This window comes from Triturus cristatus, chromosome 3_1 (genome assembly GCF_964204655.1).
Source record: "Triturus cristatus chromosome 3_1, aTriCri1.1, whole genome shotgun sequence".
Classification (NCBI taxonomy): domain Eukaryota; kingdom Metazoa; phylum Chordata; class Amphibia; order Caudata; family Salamandridae; genus Triturus; species Triturus cristatus.
In genome coordinates, this window is record NC_140583.1 from 212,862,393 (window position 1) to 212,882,121 (window position 19,729).

At 47.1% G+C, this 19,729-nt stretch overlaps 1 protein-coding gene across 3 annotated transcripts in view; it reads left to right on the plus strand.

Annotated features, from left to right (window-relative positions):
• SCAPER (S-phase cyclin A associated protein in the ER) overlaps window positions 1-19,729 on the plus strand; it is a 3,109,515-nt gene that overhangs the window by 469,668 nt on the left and 2,620,118 nt on the right. For all 3 annotated transcript variants that reach the window (XM_085643688.1, XM_085643687.1, XM_085643686.1), the window contains exon 4: window positions 5,573-5,643. In XM_085643688.1, the coding sequence (XP_085499814.1) occupies window positions 5,573-5,643 (71 nt within the window). The remainder of the gene's footprint in view (window positions 1-5,572; window positions 5,644-19,729) is intronic.

Sequence of the window (19,729 nt, forward strand, 5' to 3'; positions counted from 1 at the left end):
GAGGTTTATCATTTGTACTTTGCCCTCATTAGCTCTATTATACCTCACAATGCTATCTTATTTGTATTTTGATTACATGTAGAGTGACAGAATATCAAACCATACTTTTAAAATCATTTGTTTGTTTGGCGTAGATGATTGTCCGTAGAATGGGCAGCTTGTCATGTAGGACAAAGCAAGAATTTGTGTTTACATTCATGGTAAAAAGAAATAGGTTCACAATGATAACCAAGATTCTGTTACATTTTTCTGAATGCCGGAAAGAAAATTGCACTGGACCCCTAAAATATTTGTGTACTATATACTATGTATGTCTGTTGGGTGTCGGGAGGAGGGCTTTCTAAATAAGACTTATTTTAATTGTGTCACAATGTGGCAGGCAGAAGCACTCGGCCTAGCACTCGGCCTGACTATGGGGTTTAAGGCCTTTTACTTTCGAAGTCCTGGGGCCCGACCTACTATGAAGTCAGAACAACTGGGTCCAGCACTTGACTCTGTGGTAGAGTTAGTTTAGCAGTCCAATACTTCTTGTGGGCTGTGTGGGGGGGGAGGGGCGATACAGAGGGGTGAACACAGGCACAGAACTCAAAGTACGTTCAGTATCAGCAGTAAATGATTGGCCAGTCAAATGCTTTCTTTTATGACAAAAGTATTATTTATATATGAACACAAAGTGAAATATTGCATACACAAACCATACACACAGCCCCATGAGATCAGGGTTCCTGTGTTCACTAGGCAGGTCCCTGAGTCCCATTTCCTTCTCACTAGCGGCAGCGGTTATTACCCATTCACTATAAGTGACATTCAGGTTAGACCCCACTAGTAGTCTGAATCTCAGGACTCGCACTCCAACTCTGATAAAAGTCAAGAGTGTTTCAGCGTCCGAAGCACTGTGTAGGAGAACAAGTTCCCCCTGTGGTCTAATGGCCCTGTGACAAGTCTTAACCGCTCCTGTAAGGAAGATGCTACTGGAGTCTCCAAGGGGAGCAGCTGCTGTTGGTGAGAAGCACTCATAGCTCGGCTGGGGCAGCTGCTGCATGTCCACAGCCATTCCGCTGGTGAGATTGTAAGTTCCTCTGATCCTTCTCACTGTTGAGGGGTAGGTTGCTCTAGTTAAGATTCTCAGTTGGAGCTCGGGTCCTAATGGGTCACCACAGCGACCTCTCCTCAAGACGAAAGCTAGAACTAGGCACCAGTCCTTGTCCTTTCCGGTGTCCCCCCTGGTATACACGGTCACCGACTTTACAACGCACACGATCTATGAGGCGATTGGCAGGCAGTAATCTTCACTGTGGCTCCACCTTGTATAGTGGGGTTGCCGAATTAACTGCACACAGGCCATAGTCTGATTGGCACAGCAGCAAACTTCCTTTCGCACACTTGCGATGGTCCGATCAGCATGGCTGTAATGCTGACCATGGCTACCTTCAAGGAGTCCCCCTAAGGCAAATGAGGGTTGATGACTTAAACTTGCGCACAGGTGACCACCCGATCGGTGCAGTAGCCAACACCTCACACCTTGCTACTGGAATCCACTCACCAGGATGCCCCACGGGACCTTTCTCCCTCCAGCGCTGTCCTCTTCCTCACACTATATACTGGTCTTGGCAAGGAGTCAGGCTGGGGTGCTTCAAGGGCAGGTGGTCTTGGATGTCCCTGGGTGATGTCCTTTCACTCAACTGGGAGACTGTCAGGACTGAGTCTCCAGCCCTGGTTACAGGCAAAAGTCTTGCAAAGCTTCTTCTCCTCGCACAGACCGAATGGCTGTTCAACAGTTGACAATTTTGGGGACCTCAAGCTCCCCTTTTTATAGTCCATTGTCGGACACCAAATGTGATTTAGGGTCAAAGTCTTTGAAGTTCCATCTTTGTTTTTTATGTCCTTTCTCATTCTTTCTTACGTTCTTAATGCCTTTCTTTCCTTGTTTCTCATTTCCATTTCTTTCCTTGTTTCCCATTTCCATTTCCTTCCTTGTTTCCCATTTCTCTTTACTTCCTTGTTTCCCATTTCCATTTCCTTCCTTGTTTCCCATTTCCATTTCTCTCCTTGTTTCCCATTTCCATCTTTCCTTGTTTCTCTTTTCCATCTTTCCTTGTTTCTCTTTTCCATTTTTTTCCTTATTTCTTTTTTCCATTTCTCTTTCCTTATTTCTTTTCCATTTCTCTTTCCTTATTTCTCTTTTCCACTTCTTTCCTTCTTTCCCTTTACCATTTTTCATTTTTCTTACCTACTTTTATTTTTTGCCTTCCCTTTTTCTTTCCTTCATTCCTTCTTCCCTTTCTTTAATTCTTGCCTTCCATTCCTTCTTTCTCGTCTTTTTTCATTTTCATTTTCCTTCTTCTTTCTTATTGCCTTCTTCCCTCCTTTGTTCCTTTTTTCCTTCCTTCCTTTTTGCCCTTCTTCCTTTCTTTTTCTGTGTGAATTGCTTCCTTTTTTTGTCTGCCTTCTTTCTTTGCCTTCCTTCCTTTTTTCCTTCCCTACTTACCTTTTTCTTGCCTTCTTTCACAAAGGCGAGGCTAGCAGCTGATGCCAGTGTGATAGGTTCTTAGATCTGTGTTAGGCAAGACCTTTTTATTTTACAAAATGTATGTATAACTGTTGGAAGGTGGATTAGTAGTGGCAAATATGCATCTGCCACTGGCAATAAGGCCACTAACACAGTCTAGGGCTCAGAATAGGTCTTAGAAAATTATTCCCATACTCAACCTTTGGTAGGTTGGCTGAGAGCAGGCAGGCTTAACTTCAAAGACAGATATGTAAAGCATTTAAAAACACCAATTCAGTAAATAATTAAGATACAACACACAATAAAAATCCAACACCAATTTATAAAAATTGGAAATATTTTTATCTTTAAAATGACCCCAAAACGAAAATAGTCCACTGTAGGTAACCAGAGATATGAATAGTGTAAAGATTCCAGTGCTTAGAAACCAATAGTGCCACTTCTGGACATTTGGTCACCTCCTACCGTGACAATGTCAAAGTTTGAGGCCGACCGCGATGGAACCCTGGTCGGATACACTAAGCGGGAGGCCCATGTCAAGATTTTACCTTCACACTTTGAAACTTTTCTGGAGGGTTTTTCCCCAATCGTCGTGCAGCCTCCTCCAGCAGGCTGGATTTAGTGAGAGTTCACTGAATTGCCTTTCTGTGGGAGTCCTGTCATCGTCCGGAGCTTTATCACATAGTTTTCCAAACTTTCCCAAACTTCTGGAACTTCTTCCTGAAGTTTCTCTCGTGGATCCAAAGTGTCCAAAACACAATCCAAGGGTCTGGAACCTCCACGATGGTCCATGAAAGGTTGCAGCCACAGCCCCCACAATGCACCTGAACAACACACTTAAACGTCCACTTGATAAACTCCAGGCAGGGGACGTTTGGTGGAGTTGATGCAGGTGAGCTCTGTTAACCTGTAGCTTGCAGGGAGCCCACTCTTTATTTCTCTTGAAACATGGTACATCCAAAGGGCTGTAGTTCCAGATAATGCAGCAGGCGCAGTACGTTACAATGCAGGACCTGATGCTGCAAATCCAATTTCCAGCTTGGCAATCCCTTTTCTTCTCTCAGTTTCAAGCAGCAGAGCTGAGAGGCACTGCCCCTCTCAGATACTTATTCAGTGTTCTCTGTGATCACACAGGGGGGCACTCCTGTTCAGTGAGGTGCAGGGCAACACCCGAGAGCATGACCATTCCCTCAAAAGTGTGGCACAATGGTCTCCCAGAAAGCAGTATTTCTCCAAAATGCAAATGGCTGAAGTCACAGCAGAGAGACAAGAGCGGTCTAAACCAACCTCCAGGAAGGCTCATCTCCATTTTCTCCTCCCCCCGGCCTCAGCACATTCCTTCCTTAAGCCTGTCATCTGGCTGGGTTCAATCAATAGGGGTGTAATTGAAACTGGTTTCATCTGCCTGTCTCCTCCTTCTATTAAAGATTGTTTACGACCCCTCCCCCTGGCATTACTATGGAGCAGAAACCCCTCCTCCCTGAATGGCTCTTTAACCCAAGGGACCACTTATCACCTCATCAAAGCAGCCTTGATAATCCACTTAACTCTGACTAATCACAATAGATCACTGGAAGGCCGAATTTTGTCTGAAAGACAGTATTATAACTTCTTGTCTGTACATTTTAGGATAATTTCAATGCCCGTATATTGTTGGATATATCAATACCATTCTAATGAGTCCTTGAAAGATATTTTTGCGGTTTCTCCTGGCATGTTAACCTATATGGCTGGGGATTTGCAAAAAATCAGGACTTATAAAACATCTTTTATTAGGACCCTGCCTACATCTGCAGGACCCCAAGCCCCTGGGATACCTAGGAGAGACTTTAGGGGTTCTGAATGTGTAAAAATATTACACTCCACAGTGCTCCTAGCACACAAGTCGATTTTTGGAAGCACTTTGCTACGACGTGGGGAGTAAAATGTGCAATTTGACCAAACCCTAGACATATAAAACTTATTTTATAAGTGTCCTCCTTTTAAATACCCGACCACCATCCCCCCCACCCCTCCACCACCACCAGTGGGACACCTAGGGGAGACCATGGGGGTACCTAATATGCAAAAACCTTGTGGTGTATTAATTTTTAGGTGTCCCAAACAGCAAAGTCGAGTTTGGGCAAAATTTGCATTTTAAAAGCAGAAAGGGATGCTGGCCTCTAAACTGCCAGGTCCTATTATATACTAGGGACTTAAAGGTAGTTTTGACCCCCCTTCCCTATTATGTATTAGGCCCTTATAGGGGAGGTCATGCCAATCATAGGGGTACTCTAACCCATAGTGAACCCTAGTGTATGTAGGTATTTTCACTGTATTCTAAGTGTCTTTTCAGCATAGCACTGGCCCTGGGCTTGATTAGGAAGAGACCAGGGACAGTCGGCGTCAGTTACCACCAGTACCTGTCGGTAAAAAAATAAAATAATAAATAGGGGGTGCCCAGGGCACAAGGATGACTTTGCAACATAAACATAGTTACTTACAGGGGTTTTCACCCAGACTTCATCAGTTAGTCTGTGATTGTATCATTCCCATTGTTCTTCCACACACTCTGGCATGCATTAAGAGGCGATGGTAGTCCACTTCAGCTATTGAATGGCTTTACTATGAGTTATGACATGCTGCCCTTCCACAAAGAGCATGTCTGCACTCAACACAGTTCCCTTCAGTGCTGTGTGTACCATATTATTGTGTACTTTTTTGAGACCCAAAAACACTTTTGCCAATGTTTTTTTTTTTTTAGATTTCTTGAGGGCCCTTTAGCTTTCCGAACAATAATGTTTTGTAAAAACCATAGAAAACAAAATAAATGTACCAAATGGCTGGCAGCCAACAGCAGATCTGTTGGCTTTGCCAATGCTTGTTTGAATTTGCTTTCATTTGTAACTGTCAGCTCTATGGCAGTTAGATTTTGTATGTGAAAACAAGACCATATTTATTGTGTTTTTTTGGAAAATGGAAAACAAGGATCTTAAAAACGAAAATTGTATAGCATTCTAAGATGCCAACCATGAGTATTAGATGGAATTCATAAGTTAAATAATGTAATATTATTTTTCATAGGAAAATCAAAATTGCACGTCAGTGGAAAGCCCAAGAGAGGACTTCATGGACCACTCAAAACCTCCAAACAGGTATTTGTTTTTTGCAGATTCTTCGACTCGTACTGTATGTAGACAAATTATTAAACAACTTTACCTGTAAATTGTGTGTATATTAAATCCTCAATTAATTGGTATATCATGTGTATTAGTTATCTAAAGGAGTCCCGCATCGTTCAGAGTGGGCCTGGTCAGATGAGAAGATCTGAGAGCTAGCAGAATCTTAGTGCGCCAATGAGTGAATGGTGTAGCCGGATGTTAATCTTTTTACACGGCCGTAAAAGAACCATCCGGGAAGTTTTAAAGAGGCTATCATACGTGATTTGCTAAACCTGTATATTTATTCTATATATAGTCCGCAATTTGTTTAAAAAATGTAAAGTTTACTTTCTCATTGTTTAAAAAGGAATATGTTAAAAAGAGGGTTTTTTAATAACCCAAGTTTTATTGATTTTCACAAGAAGACAAAGCAAACCAAAACCCCTCGCAGTGCCGCAGTGCACAACCACCACAAGCATATACCATCATTCTGTGTGCAGTCACCCAATCGTGCCATGCAACTAATAATAATCCCACCATTTCCCCCAGATGTTTTTGTTTGCGGACGCTCATGAGCAGTGTTTATTGGCTCCTCCAATTTCACGCAACAGATCATTCCTGCTTGCCACGCCGCCAACCAGGTTGGGGATGCTGATTTTCTCAATCGAGAAACAGAAGTTTTTACGGTATCAATATAATGTTGATAAATATTCATAAAGCTCTGCAGTTGAGATTGGTATTGCCTTCAGGTTAGACTAAATGGCTGGAGTCTAAATACCAACACACTCTACTCCCTAATTATATAATTTAAAAAAGGAGGAAAACACAATTTTTCAAGGATCATATGTGTCCAAGTATTTGTCAATATTTTGGGTGTCCGTATTATTAGTAGTCTCCTTCCTCAACCACATATTGTTGGCATTGTGATTGTGGGAGGAATCTTCCTTTATTTAAGAAGCTCCCATGCCACCTTTTTAATGCCTCATACCTTTTAGTCTAGATGATGTTCGAAGTATGGCAAATAAGGTTAAAGCTTAAATTGTACTTGCCGATACCGACTCAGCTTCTAGCTTCTTAGGATTTCTCTGACATTTTGACTTGGGAAGCATATCAGACATGTCCCACACAGGGGTTCTGTTCAAAACAAACCTACCGCAGGACAAAAAAATCTTCTCAACAATTGGACCATCTCAAATATTCCCTTTGCCAGCAAGATATTTGAGATCACCAGCAGACCCAGGAATGCATAGAGCACAGCACCCAACTTCCCAATTGTGGAAATGGGGAATTTACTTGGGAAAAATATGAAACTTATTTGGGATGATGTGTGCGTTCGAGAATTTTGCCTCGTCAAAAAAGGAATTTGCTAATACCAGTCCATTGAAACAGTTTGATGCCCATGATGGCCCCATCATAATGATGAATGCCAGTCAGATAAGTTTTGGTGCGTTTTTACTACAAAGACAGGGCGGCAAAGAAGAGGTGGTTACTTTGCTCTTGGATATCTTAAATGAGCTGAATCCTAAAATCATATCCTTTAAATCATATCTATGTGGCACTAGGTTTACTGTGTAGGTAAACCACAAACCTCTTACTGATATGTTCATGGCTAAAGGTGCTGCTAGGGCTACTCCTCAAACTGCCAAATGGCATTATAGATTACAGGAGTACAATTATGTTGTGGATTGAAAATTGTTCCTGACATTCATGTCTGAAAGTTTTTAATTCTGTCAAGGACACGGAGACGAAGATTATGGTTTACTCTCTTCGCTTTATTAACACAGCAGCCTTTTTTAAAACATCTTCTTTAACTTTCTTTTGAAAAAGCGAAGAACTAACAGTCCAATGAGTCTCTGGAAATGGATTGCAAAAACAACCAATCAGAATGCAGCGGTAGTCCATACCAGTAACCAATCCTCCCATGTCTGTAATAGTCCTTCCTCAACTCAGATCCCTTCCTTCGTCGCGCGAATCAAGCCGTAGCCACATCTTCACTGGTCCAGTTTGGTTCCATCGGATCCTATGAACAAATAGAGGAATCAGGACGGATCTCCATATTCGTGGGCTAACACGATAATTAACCTTTACTAAGAACATTGTTAGCAAAATCTCTTAAGAATATACATTAGAACTGTACATCATTATAAAACTTGGTACTTACTCTCTAGGGCGGGTTCCAGAAAGAGAAACCTCTTGCCGGGTGGGATAATCCTTGCCTCCGTGTCTTTAATAGAATTCAAACTTTACTACACAAGAGCTAGGAACAAATTTCATTCTATGTCGAGACCGGAGGTGAGGATTATTCTGGTTCAAAGTTTGCTTACCACCAAATGAGCCATATCCAGCAACAGCTTCAAGTAAAATCTCCTAAAAGTAGATTGAGGACCAATCCGCACCGTTCATAATGTTCTCTAATCTCGCTCCCAACGAGAAAGCCTTGGAAGCCATGGCTCCTCGGGCAGGATGTGTCCCGAAGGCGATCCTAACGCAACAAGGAGTTGTTTCTTGCCCGGGTGTCATAACCCCTCTGACATTTGTTCATACGCCTTCAGACATTGAACCACACACAGCTTTGGGGATTCTGGAAAGGTTGGGTACGTGATAGTTCTGTCATTGGATGTAGTCCACCTCCTGCAAATTGTGAATGAAACGCCAGAAGGGTAAAAAAAAATCCTGCCTGTTATATTAAGGACTCCGACATCAGATACCCTTCTGCAGGAAACTAGGCATAGCAGCATCACTAGTTTGCTTGAAAGCTCTTTATGGGACAGGAACCTGTTTGGTTGCCAGGATAGGAATAGGTTGAACAACTGGTTGACGTCCAAAAGTACAGAGTATCTTGGAGACGATGGGAGGGACAGTCTAATTCCTATAAGGAGTCTGCGCTCAAAAGGGTGTTCTCCCACTGGTGCAGCATCCATCAAAATGTGGAGATAGCAGAGTGGAAAGTGTTGATAGACCGATATGCCAATTCTTCCGTTGCTAGGTTTGCTAAAAAGTGTAATACCTGTACAACGTCAGTGACCATAGAATCAATACCCCTTCGCAGACACCAACTGTCCATCGGATCCAAGCTGACTTATACCTCTTAATAGCACTGTCTGGCCACGCCTTGGATAGGCATTTCACGGCCTGCGCAAAAGGCCCGGGACTGACCGTCGTCCCCTGTAATCCGCCAAGCCATCAGGGTCAGGGAGCCCTCCAACACCAATTGGTAGGGAATCCAATCTGGAGTGAGGAAACTGGGGGAGTTGGATTGGAGAATTCCTAGAAAGTTCCAGAAGAACTGTGAACCGCACTTGAGACCTCCAGATCGGTGTGACCATGACCACCTCCCCCTCTCCTCCCCCCTGCCGTCGTTTGATCTGGGCCGAGTTTCGGGTGACCATGGGGAAAGGCGTACCTCTTCTCTGGAGCAGAGTTCTGTAGGAAAGCATCCGTCACAGCTGCCTGTGGGTCCGGCCTTCAGCTGAAGAACAGTGGCAACTGATGGTCCAGCCGCGAATGCGAACAGGTCCACTGAAAACAGACCCCATCTCTCCTGTAACTGTGCAAACACTTCCGGGTTGAGTTTCCACAGGCGGGAGTGCCAGTCTGCTCCCTGATTTTCCTGGCCCGGCAAGTATTCCACTGTTACTGAGACTTAATGATCCAGGCAATATTGCCAACAACTGGTCGCTAAGTCTGAGAGGACCATGGAGCGTGTGGCCCCAAGATGGTTGATGTATCTGATGGCTTAAATATTTTTCATCTTGAGCAGTACACAAGATTAGACCCTGTCCTTCATCCAACATCGGACCGCAAAGGAGCCGGCCAACAGTTCCAAGAAGCTTGTGTGCAAGGATTGTTCCTTTGGGGACCATGACCCTCCTGTTGAACTCGCTACATCGTGTGCCCCAACCGGACCTGCTGGCGTCTGACTCTATGTGAGGTTTGGGGCTGATAATCGTCCTACCATTTCATGCCTCCCTGTACAAGAGCCACCAGGAAATTTCTGCTTGCACTTCGGCCTAGGCACTCTGGCCAGAAGGTCAGGACCTCTGACCAACTCTGCCTTCCTCCCCCTTCCCTATATAATGACGGCCGCTGTGTGGGAGCGCGAGCAGGACCTCTGACCTCCTGGCCAGAGGCCTGCCCTCTCCCTCTGCAGCTCTGCTGCTGTGCCCCTGTCGCTGCCCTGTGCAGTGCTCAGTGCAGGTAGTGATTCGAGCCACTGCGTTGTGCATTTTTTGTGCCTGTCTTATTGTTGTTGTTGTTTTCAGCCCTTGTCTCTTCTGCCAGTTTCCTGCTCCCTTCCTGTCGCTGCTGCCCCGGCGCCCCCTCCCCCCTGCCCATTCTCACCTCCCAGTTGCACTTCCCTCCCCCCTTCCCTATATAATGGCGGCCACTGCGTGGGAGCGCGAGCAGGACCTCTGACCTCCTGGCCAGATACCTGCCCTCTCCCTCTGCAGCTCCGCTGCTGTGCCACTGAGCTGCCCTATGCAGTGATCGGTGCAGGGAGGGGTTCGAGCCACTGCGTTGCGCCTCTGCCTGTTTTGTTGCCAGTGTTTTATTGCCCTGATTGTGCCTTGATTGTCTTGACTGTTACTGTTGCCCGTTATTTTTTTAGCCTGTCTTGTTGTTGTTTTCAGCACCAGTCTCTTCTGCCTGTTCCCCGCTCCCTTCCCGCCGCTGCTGCCCCCGCGGCCCCTCTCCCCTGCCGATTCACGCCTCCTAGCTGCGCCTTCCTCCCCCTTTCCGATAGAATGGTGGCTGTTGTGCAGCTGCCAGCAGCGGGTGCGCCAAAGGCACGCCGTCTGCGCCAGACCGTAACCAGTGCCAGAGACCCAGGATCTCCGACCTCCCACCGCTATGACTCAGCGGCCCTCCTTGCACTCAACCCTGGAAGAAAAAAACAACTGCCAGTTGTCCACGCCGAGCACCACCCATGGACAGTTCTCCTGCCACCACTGCCACCAGACCTTCACCACCGTCTACAACCTCACAACCACCGCCCCCACACCAAACGTCATCACTTCCGAAGCCCTGAGGTGCATCCTCCTCAACGTGTGCTCCCGGCACAGACACGCCGAAGAGATCTGGGACCTCCTCAACACTCTAACACCAGACGTCTCCTTCTTCACAGAAACCTGGACCAACTCCACCTCCGCCCCGACATTGCCACCGCTGTCCCAGACGAATACAAGATCCAGAGGAAGGACTGCCCCAACCGCCCAGTAGGAGGACTTGCCATCGCACACGAGCTACCTCCGACTCATGACCTCCAGCTCGAGCAACAGTCTGCCCACCGCCGAACACCTCCACTTCCAGATCCAGACCAGCCCCAGAACGACCTTGAGGGGCACCCTCACCTACAGACCTCCTGAACCTCGAACAGCATTCACCACCTCCATTGATGACCTCATCGCGCACCCGTGCCATCGCCTCCTTGGACTACATACTCATTGAAGACCTCAACTTCCACCTCGACAACCTCAGCGACCCCAACTCCGCCACTCTCCTGGACAACCTCGAACAGAAACAACTCGTCACCACCCCCTCCCACAAGGCAGGACACACCCTCAACCCCATATTCGCAGGAGGCAACAGCATCCACTTCATCCACACCACGCAACCCCCATGAACGGACCACCACTGCGTATGCTTCCATGTCGACAAACCAACAGCACCCAAACCCTCACCCAGCCTTCCACAAACTGGAGCAAGATCACCAAGGAGCAGCTCAACTGTGCCCTCAACCTCAGTGCCCCCACCACCTCGACTGACGCCAACCTCTCAGTCAAAGAACTCCACAGATAGATCTCCAACTGTGCAGATGAGCTCGCACCCCTACATAACCCCGGCAGACAGCGCCCCAGGAAGGCCACCTGATTCACTGCCGACCTCCAAGAATCCAGGTGCACCTGCAGACGTCTCGAGAAGAATTGGAGAAACAGCAAATCCTAAGGAGGCCGGACAACCTGCAAGAATGCCATGACAGAATACCACCAACCCATCAGATCCACCAAAAGAACCTTCATCCAGAACAAGATCGCCAACTACAGCAACTCCAAGGAACTATTCAGCATCATGCAGGAATTCACCAAACTCCCTGGCGAAACCACGGACATCAACCCCTCCCAGGACCTCTGCAACAAGCTTGGCTTCTAAATCCTTATGAAGAATAAGGGCCTCTACGACAATTTCAATGACCAGACACCTGACTTCAAAATCACTTCATCCTCCAGCAACACCAGTCAACCCCGATCTCATCCTGGACCCCAGCCACCACCGAAGACACCGCATCAACCATGAAAGGCATCCACTCAGGAGCCCCCACGGACCCCTGCCCCCCGCACATCTTGCACAGAGCCACTGCCGCCTTCGCTCATGAACTGCGAAGCACCATCAACGCCACCTTGGAAACCGGCATCTTTCCCAACGACTCAAAACGCGTAGAAGTCAGACCCCTACTCAAGAAGCCATCAGCACACCCCACAGACCAAAAGAACTACCGACCCATCTCCCTTTCGCAGCCAAAGTCACAGAGAAGACCATCAACGTCCAGCTAACGAAATTCATTGAAGAAAACTCCGTCCTTGACCCCTCCCAATCCAGATTACGCAGCAACCAAAGCACAGAGACTGCTCTACTCGCTGCCACAGACGACAACCGCACTGTACTCGACCAAGGACATACTGCAGCCCTGATCCTACTCGACCTCCCAGCAGCCTTCAACACCGTCTCCCACCGCACATTTACTGCCAGACTCCACGAAGCCGGCATTCAGAGAACTGCCCTCGAATGCCTCCGATCCTTCCTCACCGGGAGATCCCAAAGAATCAGACTTCCAACCTTCCTCTCAGAACCCACAGAAATCAGCGGCGGAGTACCCCAAGGATCGTCCCTCAGCCCCACGCTCTTCAGCATCTACATGGCCCCCCTCGCTGCCATCGTCGGACAGCATGGTCGCAGCATAGTATGCTATGCCGACGACACCGAGCTCATCCTCTCCCTCACCAAGGACGCCATCACCACCAGACTCAACTTCCAGAAAGGAATGAAAGACGTCGAATCATGGATGAGCAACAGCTGCCTGAAGCTCAACTCTAAGAGGACAAAGGTCCTCGTCCCCTCCCCCTCCGCATGGGACAAGTCCTGGTGGCCCACCGCACTCAGCAGCCACCCCACCCCCACGGACCACACCCGAACCTCTGCATCAAATTCGACTCCCCCTCTCCATGACCCGACAGGTCAACGCCGTTGCCTCTTCCTGCTTCAACACCCTCCGCATCCTCCGGAAGACCTTCACATGGATCCCACCGAATCAAGGAAACTGTCACCCATGCGCTCATAACGAGCAGACTGGACTACGGAAACACCCTCTATGCTGGAATCAACAAGTCTCTACTCCACAAGCTCCAAACCGTACAGAACACCGTAGCCAGACTTGTGGTCGGCATCCCACTATAAGAACACATCACCCAGCACCTACGCAACCTTCACTGGCTCTCCGTTGAGAAAAGAGTAACCTTCAAGATACTCACCCACGCCTACAAATGCCTCCACAACACTGGACCCCACTACCTCAGAATCTCCTTCCACACACCCAAGAGGAATCTCCGTTCCGCCGACGTCGCCGAACCCCCATGCATCCTATGAGCAAGAACGCACGGAAGAATCTTCTCCTACATCTCGGCCAAGACCTGGAATGAGCTACCGATCAAAATCAGGCGTGCCCCCACCCTGCACATCTTCAGGAAGACCTGGATCTTCGACTGACTGGAATTGTACCCCCCTCCAAATCCTCCAGCGCCTGGAAACCCTCACGGGTGAGTAACGCGCTTATAATTTCTCTGATTGATTGACTTCATCAGTGAGGGTGACAATCTGAGGGTACCCAAAAAGCTGGCCTCGATCGAGGAGGACAGGAGCCCGACTAGGTGGACGATCTGATGCACTTAAGTATGCTGCTACGCCAATGTGCGCCGCAGTTCGTGCCTTATTTTTGTGATCTTCCGGGACTGTAGACTGAGGTTGTGGAATCTATTGTAAGCCCCGAAAGGTGCTGTTTGGGACGGGACCAGAAGGGATATCCCCTCCTTGATCATAAACTCGTCGTTTTTCATGAGGTCTATTGCAGTCTACAGGTTGATCAACAGCTGATGAGGGCACTGGGCTATGAGGAGCATGTAGTCCAGATAGGGTTGGGATAAAAAGTGGTCGGCCGAGCTGCCCCTACCACAGCCGGCCCTTTGGAAAACCCTGGAAGGGAACACCCTCTTTATTGAAGTGAACGTATTCACAAATTTCCTGAGTATTTTGATGAAAGGTTCTCCGAAGAGTACCCTTTGTGCCACTGCTCCTGCTTCTGAGATGGCAAGGTCCCCAAGTTTTGGGTCCACCTTTATCAGCGGAGACTGTCTGCGTTCTGTAGGCATCGCGCAGTTGGCTTTACCTAGAAATATAATAACCCTCTGCCCATCCTGATAGGGCCTCCAGAGAGATCATGGAACCGAAGACTTGACATCCTCTGCCCTGTTTGAATCTTGGTTATCGTGCCTATCGTATCTAACAGATTCTCCTGGTAATCCCTCCAGGATCGCCTATGCCCTTTTTAGGGTCTTTGATCAACGTGGCCAGAAAGGTGGCTATCTTGGGGTCTTTGTAATTTGTTTGGGCGTCTTTCCCCTCTGAACTGGGACTAGGGCATTCCGCTCTTAGTCAACTACACACCGCTTTCTCTATCGGTCTGCGTAGGCAGATGGTCACATATTGTGCTACCTTGTCACGAGGAACCCATTCTGCCGCCCATTGATGGAGGATCTGGTCGGGGTCCATCATGTCAAAATCTAATGCGGCCGAGGTAAGATCACTGGGAGGGTGGGAGGGGCGCCATGGTTGGAGGACCCTGCCTCCTCATCAGAAGGAGGTTCCTCTTCTTGCAGGTCTGGGGATAAGGGGGCCAGGATTACCTGCTGGGACTCTGGGACCGTAGGGGGTAAGGCAGGGAGACTCTTTGCCATAAAGGCGTTCTTTAACCATTCAAATGCATCAAGGTCAGCACCGTCCTCTCGCGGATGTTTTGACGGTGTGGTATCTGCATCCAGTGGAGATGGGGGCGCAGGGGTAGGGCCGGCACGTCTGGCTCTGTCTGTGATCTCTTGGCGCACTCGCGAGCAATGAGCTGTGCGGGGCGCTCTTCTATGGGGCCCATGGCCTTGTCTACCACTCGGTAGATAGAGACGTCCACCCTCGTCTGAGGGTTTCATGGGCAATAAGGATTTATACCTAACCCAAGGATAAAACAGAACTGTGCAGGTGGTGCCACTAGCACACCACACGCCTCCCTAGGGTAGTATGGGCAGACAGTTGGCTGCTAATTGGGGACTGAGGGTGCAGTCCAAGGTTTTTATCGTGGGCAGAGCCGCACCAATATGGGTCCCAAGGGGCGTTATGTCACCACACAGTACAGAGCCCGAACGCAGGGCGTCATCCTGTTTAGTAACGGGCAAAGTATTTTTGGGCACCATACAGACCCTACAGGCGGGAGTCACTCTCCAGGTTATGGCTCATGGCAGGGTCCTCGCCCAACGCACGATTCCAATCCTGTCAGTGCTGTAACTGATACGAATCGTGCGTCAATGGTGCCGAGACGCTGGAGACACATCGCCACCTGGCAAGTGGAGGACTGCGGCCTGGCATCTAATTGTAGGCCGCGGAAGATCGAAAATACGCTCCAGCGGCCGGGTGAATATCAGTGCTGTGCTCTGTCAAAACTCACAAAGGTATTTGGAATTGCAATGCCAACAATATACACGCTTGGATTCAAAACCACTATGTAAGTAGAAAAAATATGACTTAACTCCAGGCTGTGAGCAGCGAAGAAAGAGGGGGATCTGAGTTGGGGAACTACTATTGCAGGCACAGGAGGAGCCTGATTGGTTACTGTTATGGAGCTACCACTGCATTCTGATTGGTTTTTGAAGTCTATTCCCAGAAACTCATGGGACTGTTAATTCCTTGTTTTTTAAAAAAAAAGTTAATGGAGATGCTTTAAAAATGTCTGCCGTGTTAATAAAGTGAAGAGAGTAACGCATAATCCTCGCCTTTGGTCCTGACATAGAACTCATTCTGGGTGTGAAAAATGTGCTGGCTGATTATTTTTCTTGCTTTCCAATGGATCAAGACGGATTCAGAGATGGTGATGTGAAGGACCTAATTTCTGTGCGTACAATTGAGATCCATACTGAAGGTGCAGTTTCTTGAGATGATTGTATGGCTGCTATTGCTACAGATCAGGATCTAGTGAAAATATATATTGTACAAGGATGCCCTGATCGCAAACATGTGGAGAAATCTGTACCTAAGTATTGGCATACGTTAAAGGAACTTTAAATCAACAGTGGGATGGTTCAGCGTTCTGATTTATTGGTGGTTCCTAATAGTTTGAAAAGAAACTTTTCTTTGGCTCATGATGAACACATTGGGATGAGAGCAATGAATAGAAGGTAAAGGGAAAGATTTTGGTGGCCAGGTATGGACAAGGATGTGGAATATTTTGTATGTGATTGCATTTCATGCGCTGTGAGTGACAAATCTCTGGTAACTGTACCCAGTTTCATAGAGGCGCTTCATGTCCCAGAGAAAGCCTGGAGAAAATTGGCTATTGATGCCATTGGTCAAACCAGATATTAATAAATATAGGATTTTTCTAGTGGATTTTGCTTATGTTGCCAACGGAAAGTCTACAATCCCATCAGAAGGATTGCAAACGTCATTCCTTTTACATCTGGCTCAAAGTTGCAATTTTCTTTCAATAAGTAAACTTCACTGCTATTGTAGCTCATAGGAAAGAACCAGATGAGACCTCTTTTTTCAACCTTCCTGTCATTAAAGACTTTTAGAAGCCCTGAAAAAGTGCATACCACCTCTTCCTTGGGAGCTTAATTTTATTTTCTCAAAATTGATTGAGCTGCCTCTTGAACCAATTCACAAGTCTTTATTGCTATATCTTACTTTGCAGGCTGCCTTTCTAATAGAAGTAACCTCAGCTCACAGGGTTAGTAAAATTCAATCCATCTCAGCTGTTGAACCTTATACAGTTTTTCAGGCAAATAAGGCGATGAACTCATCTTTTTTTTTTCTCATGGAGTTAGTAACAGAGTAACCCTTCCAGGTTTCTTTGCCAAAACATCCTCTCCAGGTGAGCGTTCTTCACACTCGCTGTATGTTATTTCTATTTAGAGAAAACCAGATCCTTACACAAGACCAACCAACTGTTAATAACAGTCGTAGTCGCCATGGTCTTCCCACTTTTAAACAGTTCATTTAATGATAGATTGTTGCCCAAAGCACATTCCACTAAGGTTAAAGCAGCCGCTATGTCCTGGCTGGGAAACATTCCTCTTTCAGATATATGTAGAACAGCTATTTAGAAATTAGTTCACACTTTCATGGCACACTCAAATCGAATGTGAAAACTGACTCCAGTGTCACTTTTGACAACATTATGATTAACTCATCAATACCCGTCACCTGGACAGACCATTGCATAGTCTGCTTTACAATCTACATCCATCAACCCAGAATCGCCCCACAGCAGGCCGAGCATGCTGACACTGGAATAACCTAAAAGAGGCTAGTGGTCGACTGCCCTACATGTGAACAAACTTGAATCCACCGGTATTAGGATACCTACTGCACACTGCACATGACGTTGGGAACTTCAACAAGTGGATCACCTACTGCGCCAACACTCTGCCCCTCATGAAAAGAAGCAAAACAGCAAAAACAAGAACACAAGCCAGAAGATACACCGAAGACTTCAAAATGACAAAGCAACACTGCAAACAACTGGAACTGAAATGTAAAACCAGCAAAGGGGAAGTGGCAAAAGATACCTTCAAAGCCGCGCAGAGTAGGTACCACCAGCTCATCTGAGGAGCTAACAAGGAAGGCCCTAGTAAAAACAAATAAACAGCTCCAACTTCAACGTGGGAAATCTTTCACCACACTGACAGCTGTCACCATAAACGCCAACCCTTCACATCACCTCCCGAAATAATTTTACAGTAAAATCGCAACCACATACAGCAGCCCCGCACCCCGCAACAAGGCCCCCTAGCCCTCTCCCTGAAGTCTCCTAGTGGCCAAGGAAGTCAATACAATCACTACACGGGACACCATTAGCACAGAGCAAACCACAACAAACATGAAAACCATTTACTCCGGTGCCTCAGCGGACACCTAACCTCACAACGCTCTTGACAATAGAGCAATCCCGATCAGTGAGGCCTTCACCCCTATCCTCAATACCTCTATCAGTACAGCCACCTTCCTGGAAGCATTAAAAACACAGCCTTCAATGCCCTCCTAAAGAAACTCTTGACTGACCCGACTAAACTCTCCTGTTAGCGACCGAAATCCCTACTTCCCTACCCAGTCAAAGTCCTGGAAAAAGCCATCAGCAAGCACCTCTCCAACCACATTGTCAAACATCAGTTTCTTGACACCACATAACCCCGATTCAGGCCTGACAACAACACAGAAATTACCCTTGAAACAGCAGTGGATGACATTCAGATGATCCTCGACATAGGGGAAACTACAGCCCTCATCCATCTAGACCTATCAGCAGCCTTCAACATCATCTCCCACTCCTTCTTAATCCAATGACTCCACAAAGCAAGCATTGAGGGACTCTCCCTTGAATTGATATGCTCGTCCCTCTCCAGAAAAACCCACACAGTCAACATGCTTCCCCTACGCTTCTGAAGCATGAGATCTTATTTGTGGGAACCCGTAGGTCTACTTGCTCAACCCACCGTCCTCTACATGACCCCGGTGGCTAATGTCATAGGAGCTCACAACATACACATTCTCACACTGATGACACACAACTAATACTGTCCCTCTCGGACAAAACACCCAACACCAGGAACAAATGCACCACATGCATGACACAAGTGACCACAAATCTAACTCTGAAAAGACTGAGGTGGTAGCGTTTAAGAAGAACCCCTCGCCATGGAACTCTACCAGGTGGCCTGCGGACCTTGGACCTACTCCATGCTGCAAGCGAGAACCCCCAGAATCATCATAGACAGCAAACTGGACATGACCGCCCAAGACAATGTAGTGGTCTTGTCCTGCTTCAACACCCTATGGATGCTGAAGAAAATCTTCAACTGGCTACCAGGCAATACCCGAAAAATATAACTCAGCCCCTCATCACCTGCAAAGTAGACCATGGAAACACCCTATAAGCAGGGATTACCAACCAGCTCACAAAAAGACTGCAAAACACAGCAGCCAGTCTAGTCCTCAACCTCCCACGCCAAGCCCACATCACTTTACACCTTGGGGAATTCCACTGGCTCCTGATACTCTAGTGTGCACGCTTTTTTTCTCTCTTCGTTTCGGAGTTTTATATAGCGCGAACTTGACCCGAAGGTATCCGAGCGCTTTACATGAGCACCAGTTGCGTTACAGACGGAGACATTACTTTTTTTGTTTGGCAACGGGAGATTGAGTGATTTGCCCAGAATCACAGGATGTAGAGCGTCCCTGTCGAGTCTCAAACCCGGTTCCCCAGCTTCGAGGTCCACCGCTCTGGCAGTTAGGCCACATCCTCTCCCCACTTCAAATTACTCATCAACACCTACAGAGCTCTCAAGAACACTGGCCCAACCTTCCAGAAACCTCTGATCTGCCACTTTTTCACTAGCACACACCCCGTACACATACACAAAAGCAGAACAGAGTGACATCTTCTTTTACCTGGCCCCTAAAGCCTAGAACGACCTGCCACAATACATCAGAGATGCCTCCTCTCTGTTGACTTTCGCAAGAAGCTGAATACCTGGCTTTACAAGTAAGCCCCAAGCGCTGGCCTCACTCACCTGCTTCAGAATGCCTGGATGCCCTCACAGGTGATTAGCACGCAATGAAAACACCAATAAAATAACATAACATTCAAGCTGCTCTGAGGGAACTCTTTGGGTAACTCAGTTTCAAGGTACCGTCATATGTTTATTTTCTCATGTATATAAAGTTATTCCTTACGCACAAGAGCGGCGAGGACTATGCTATTTTGTTG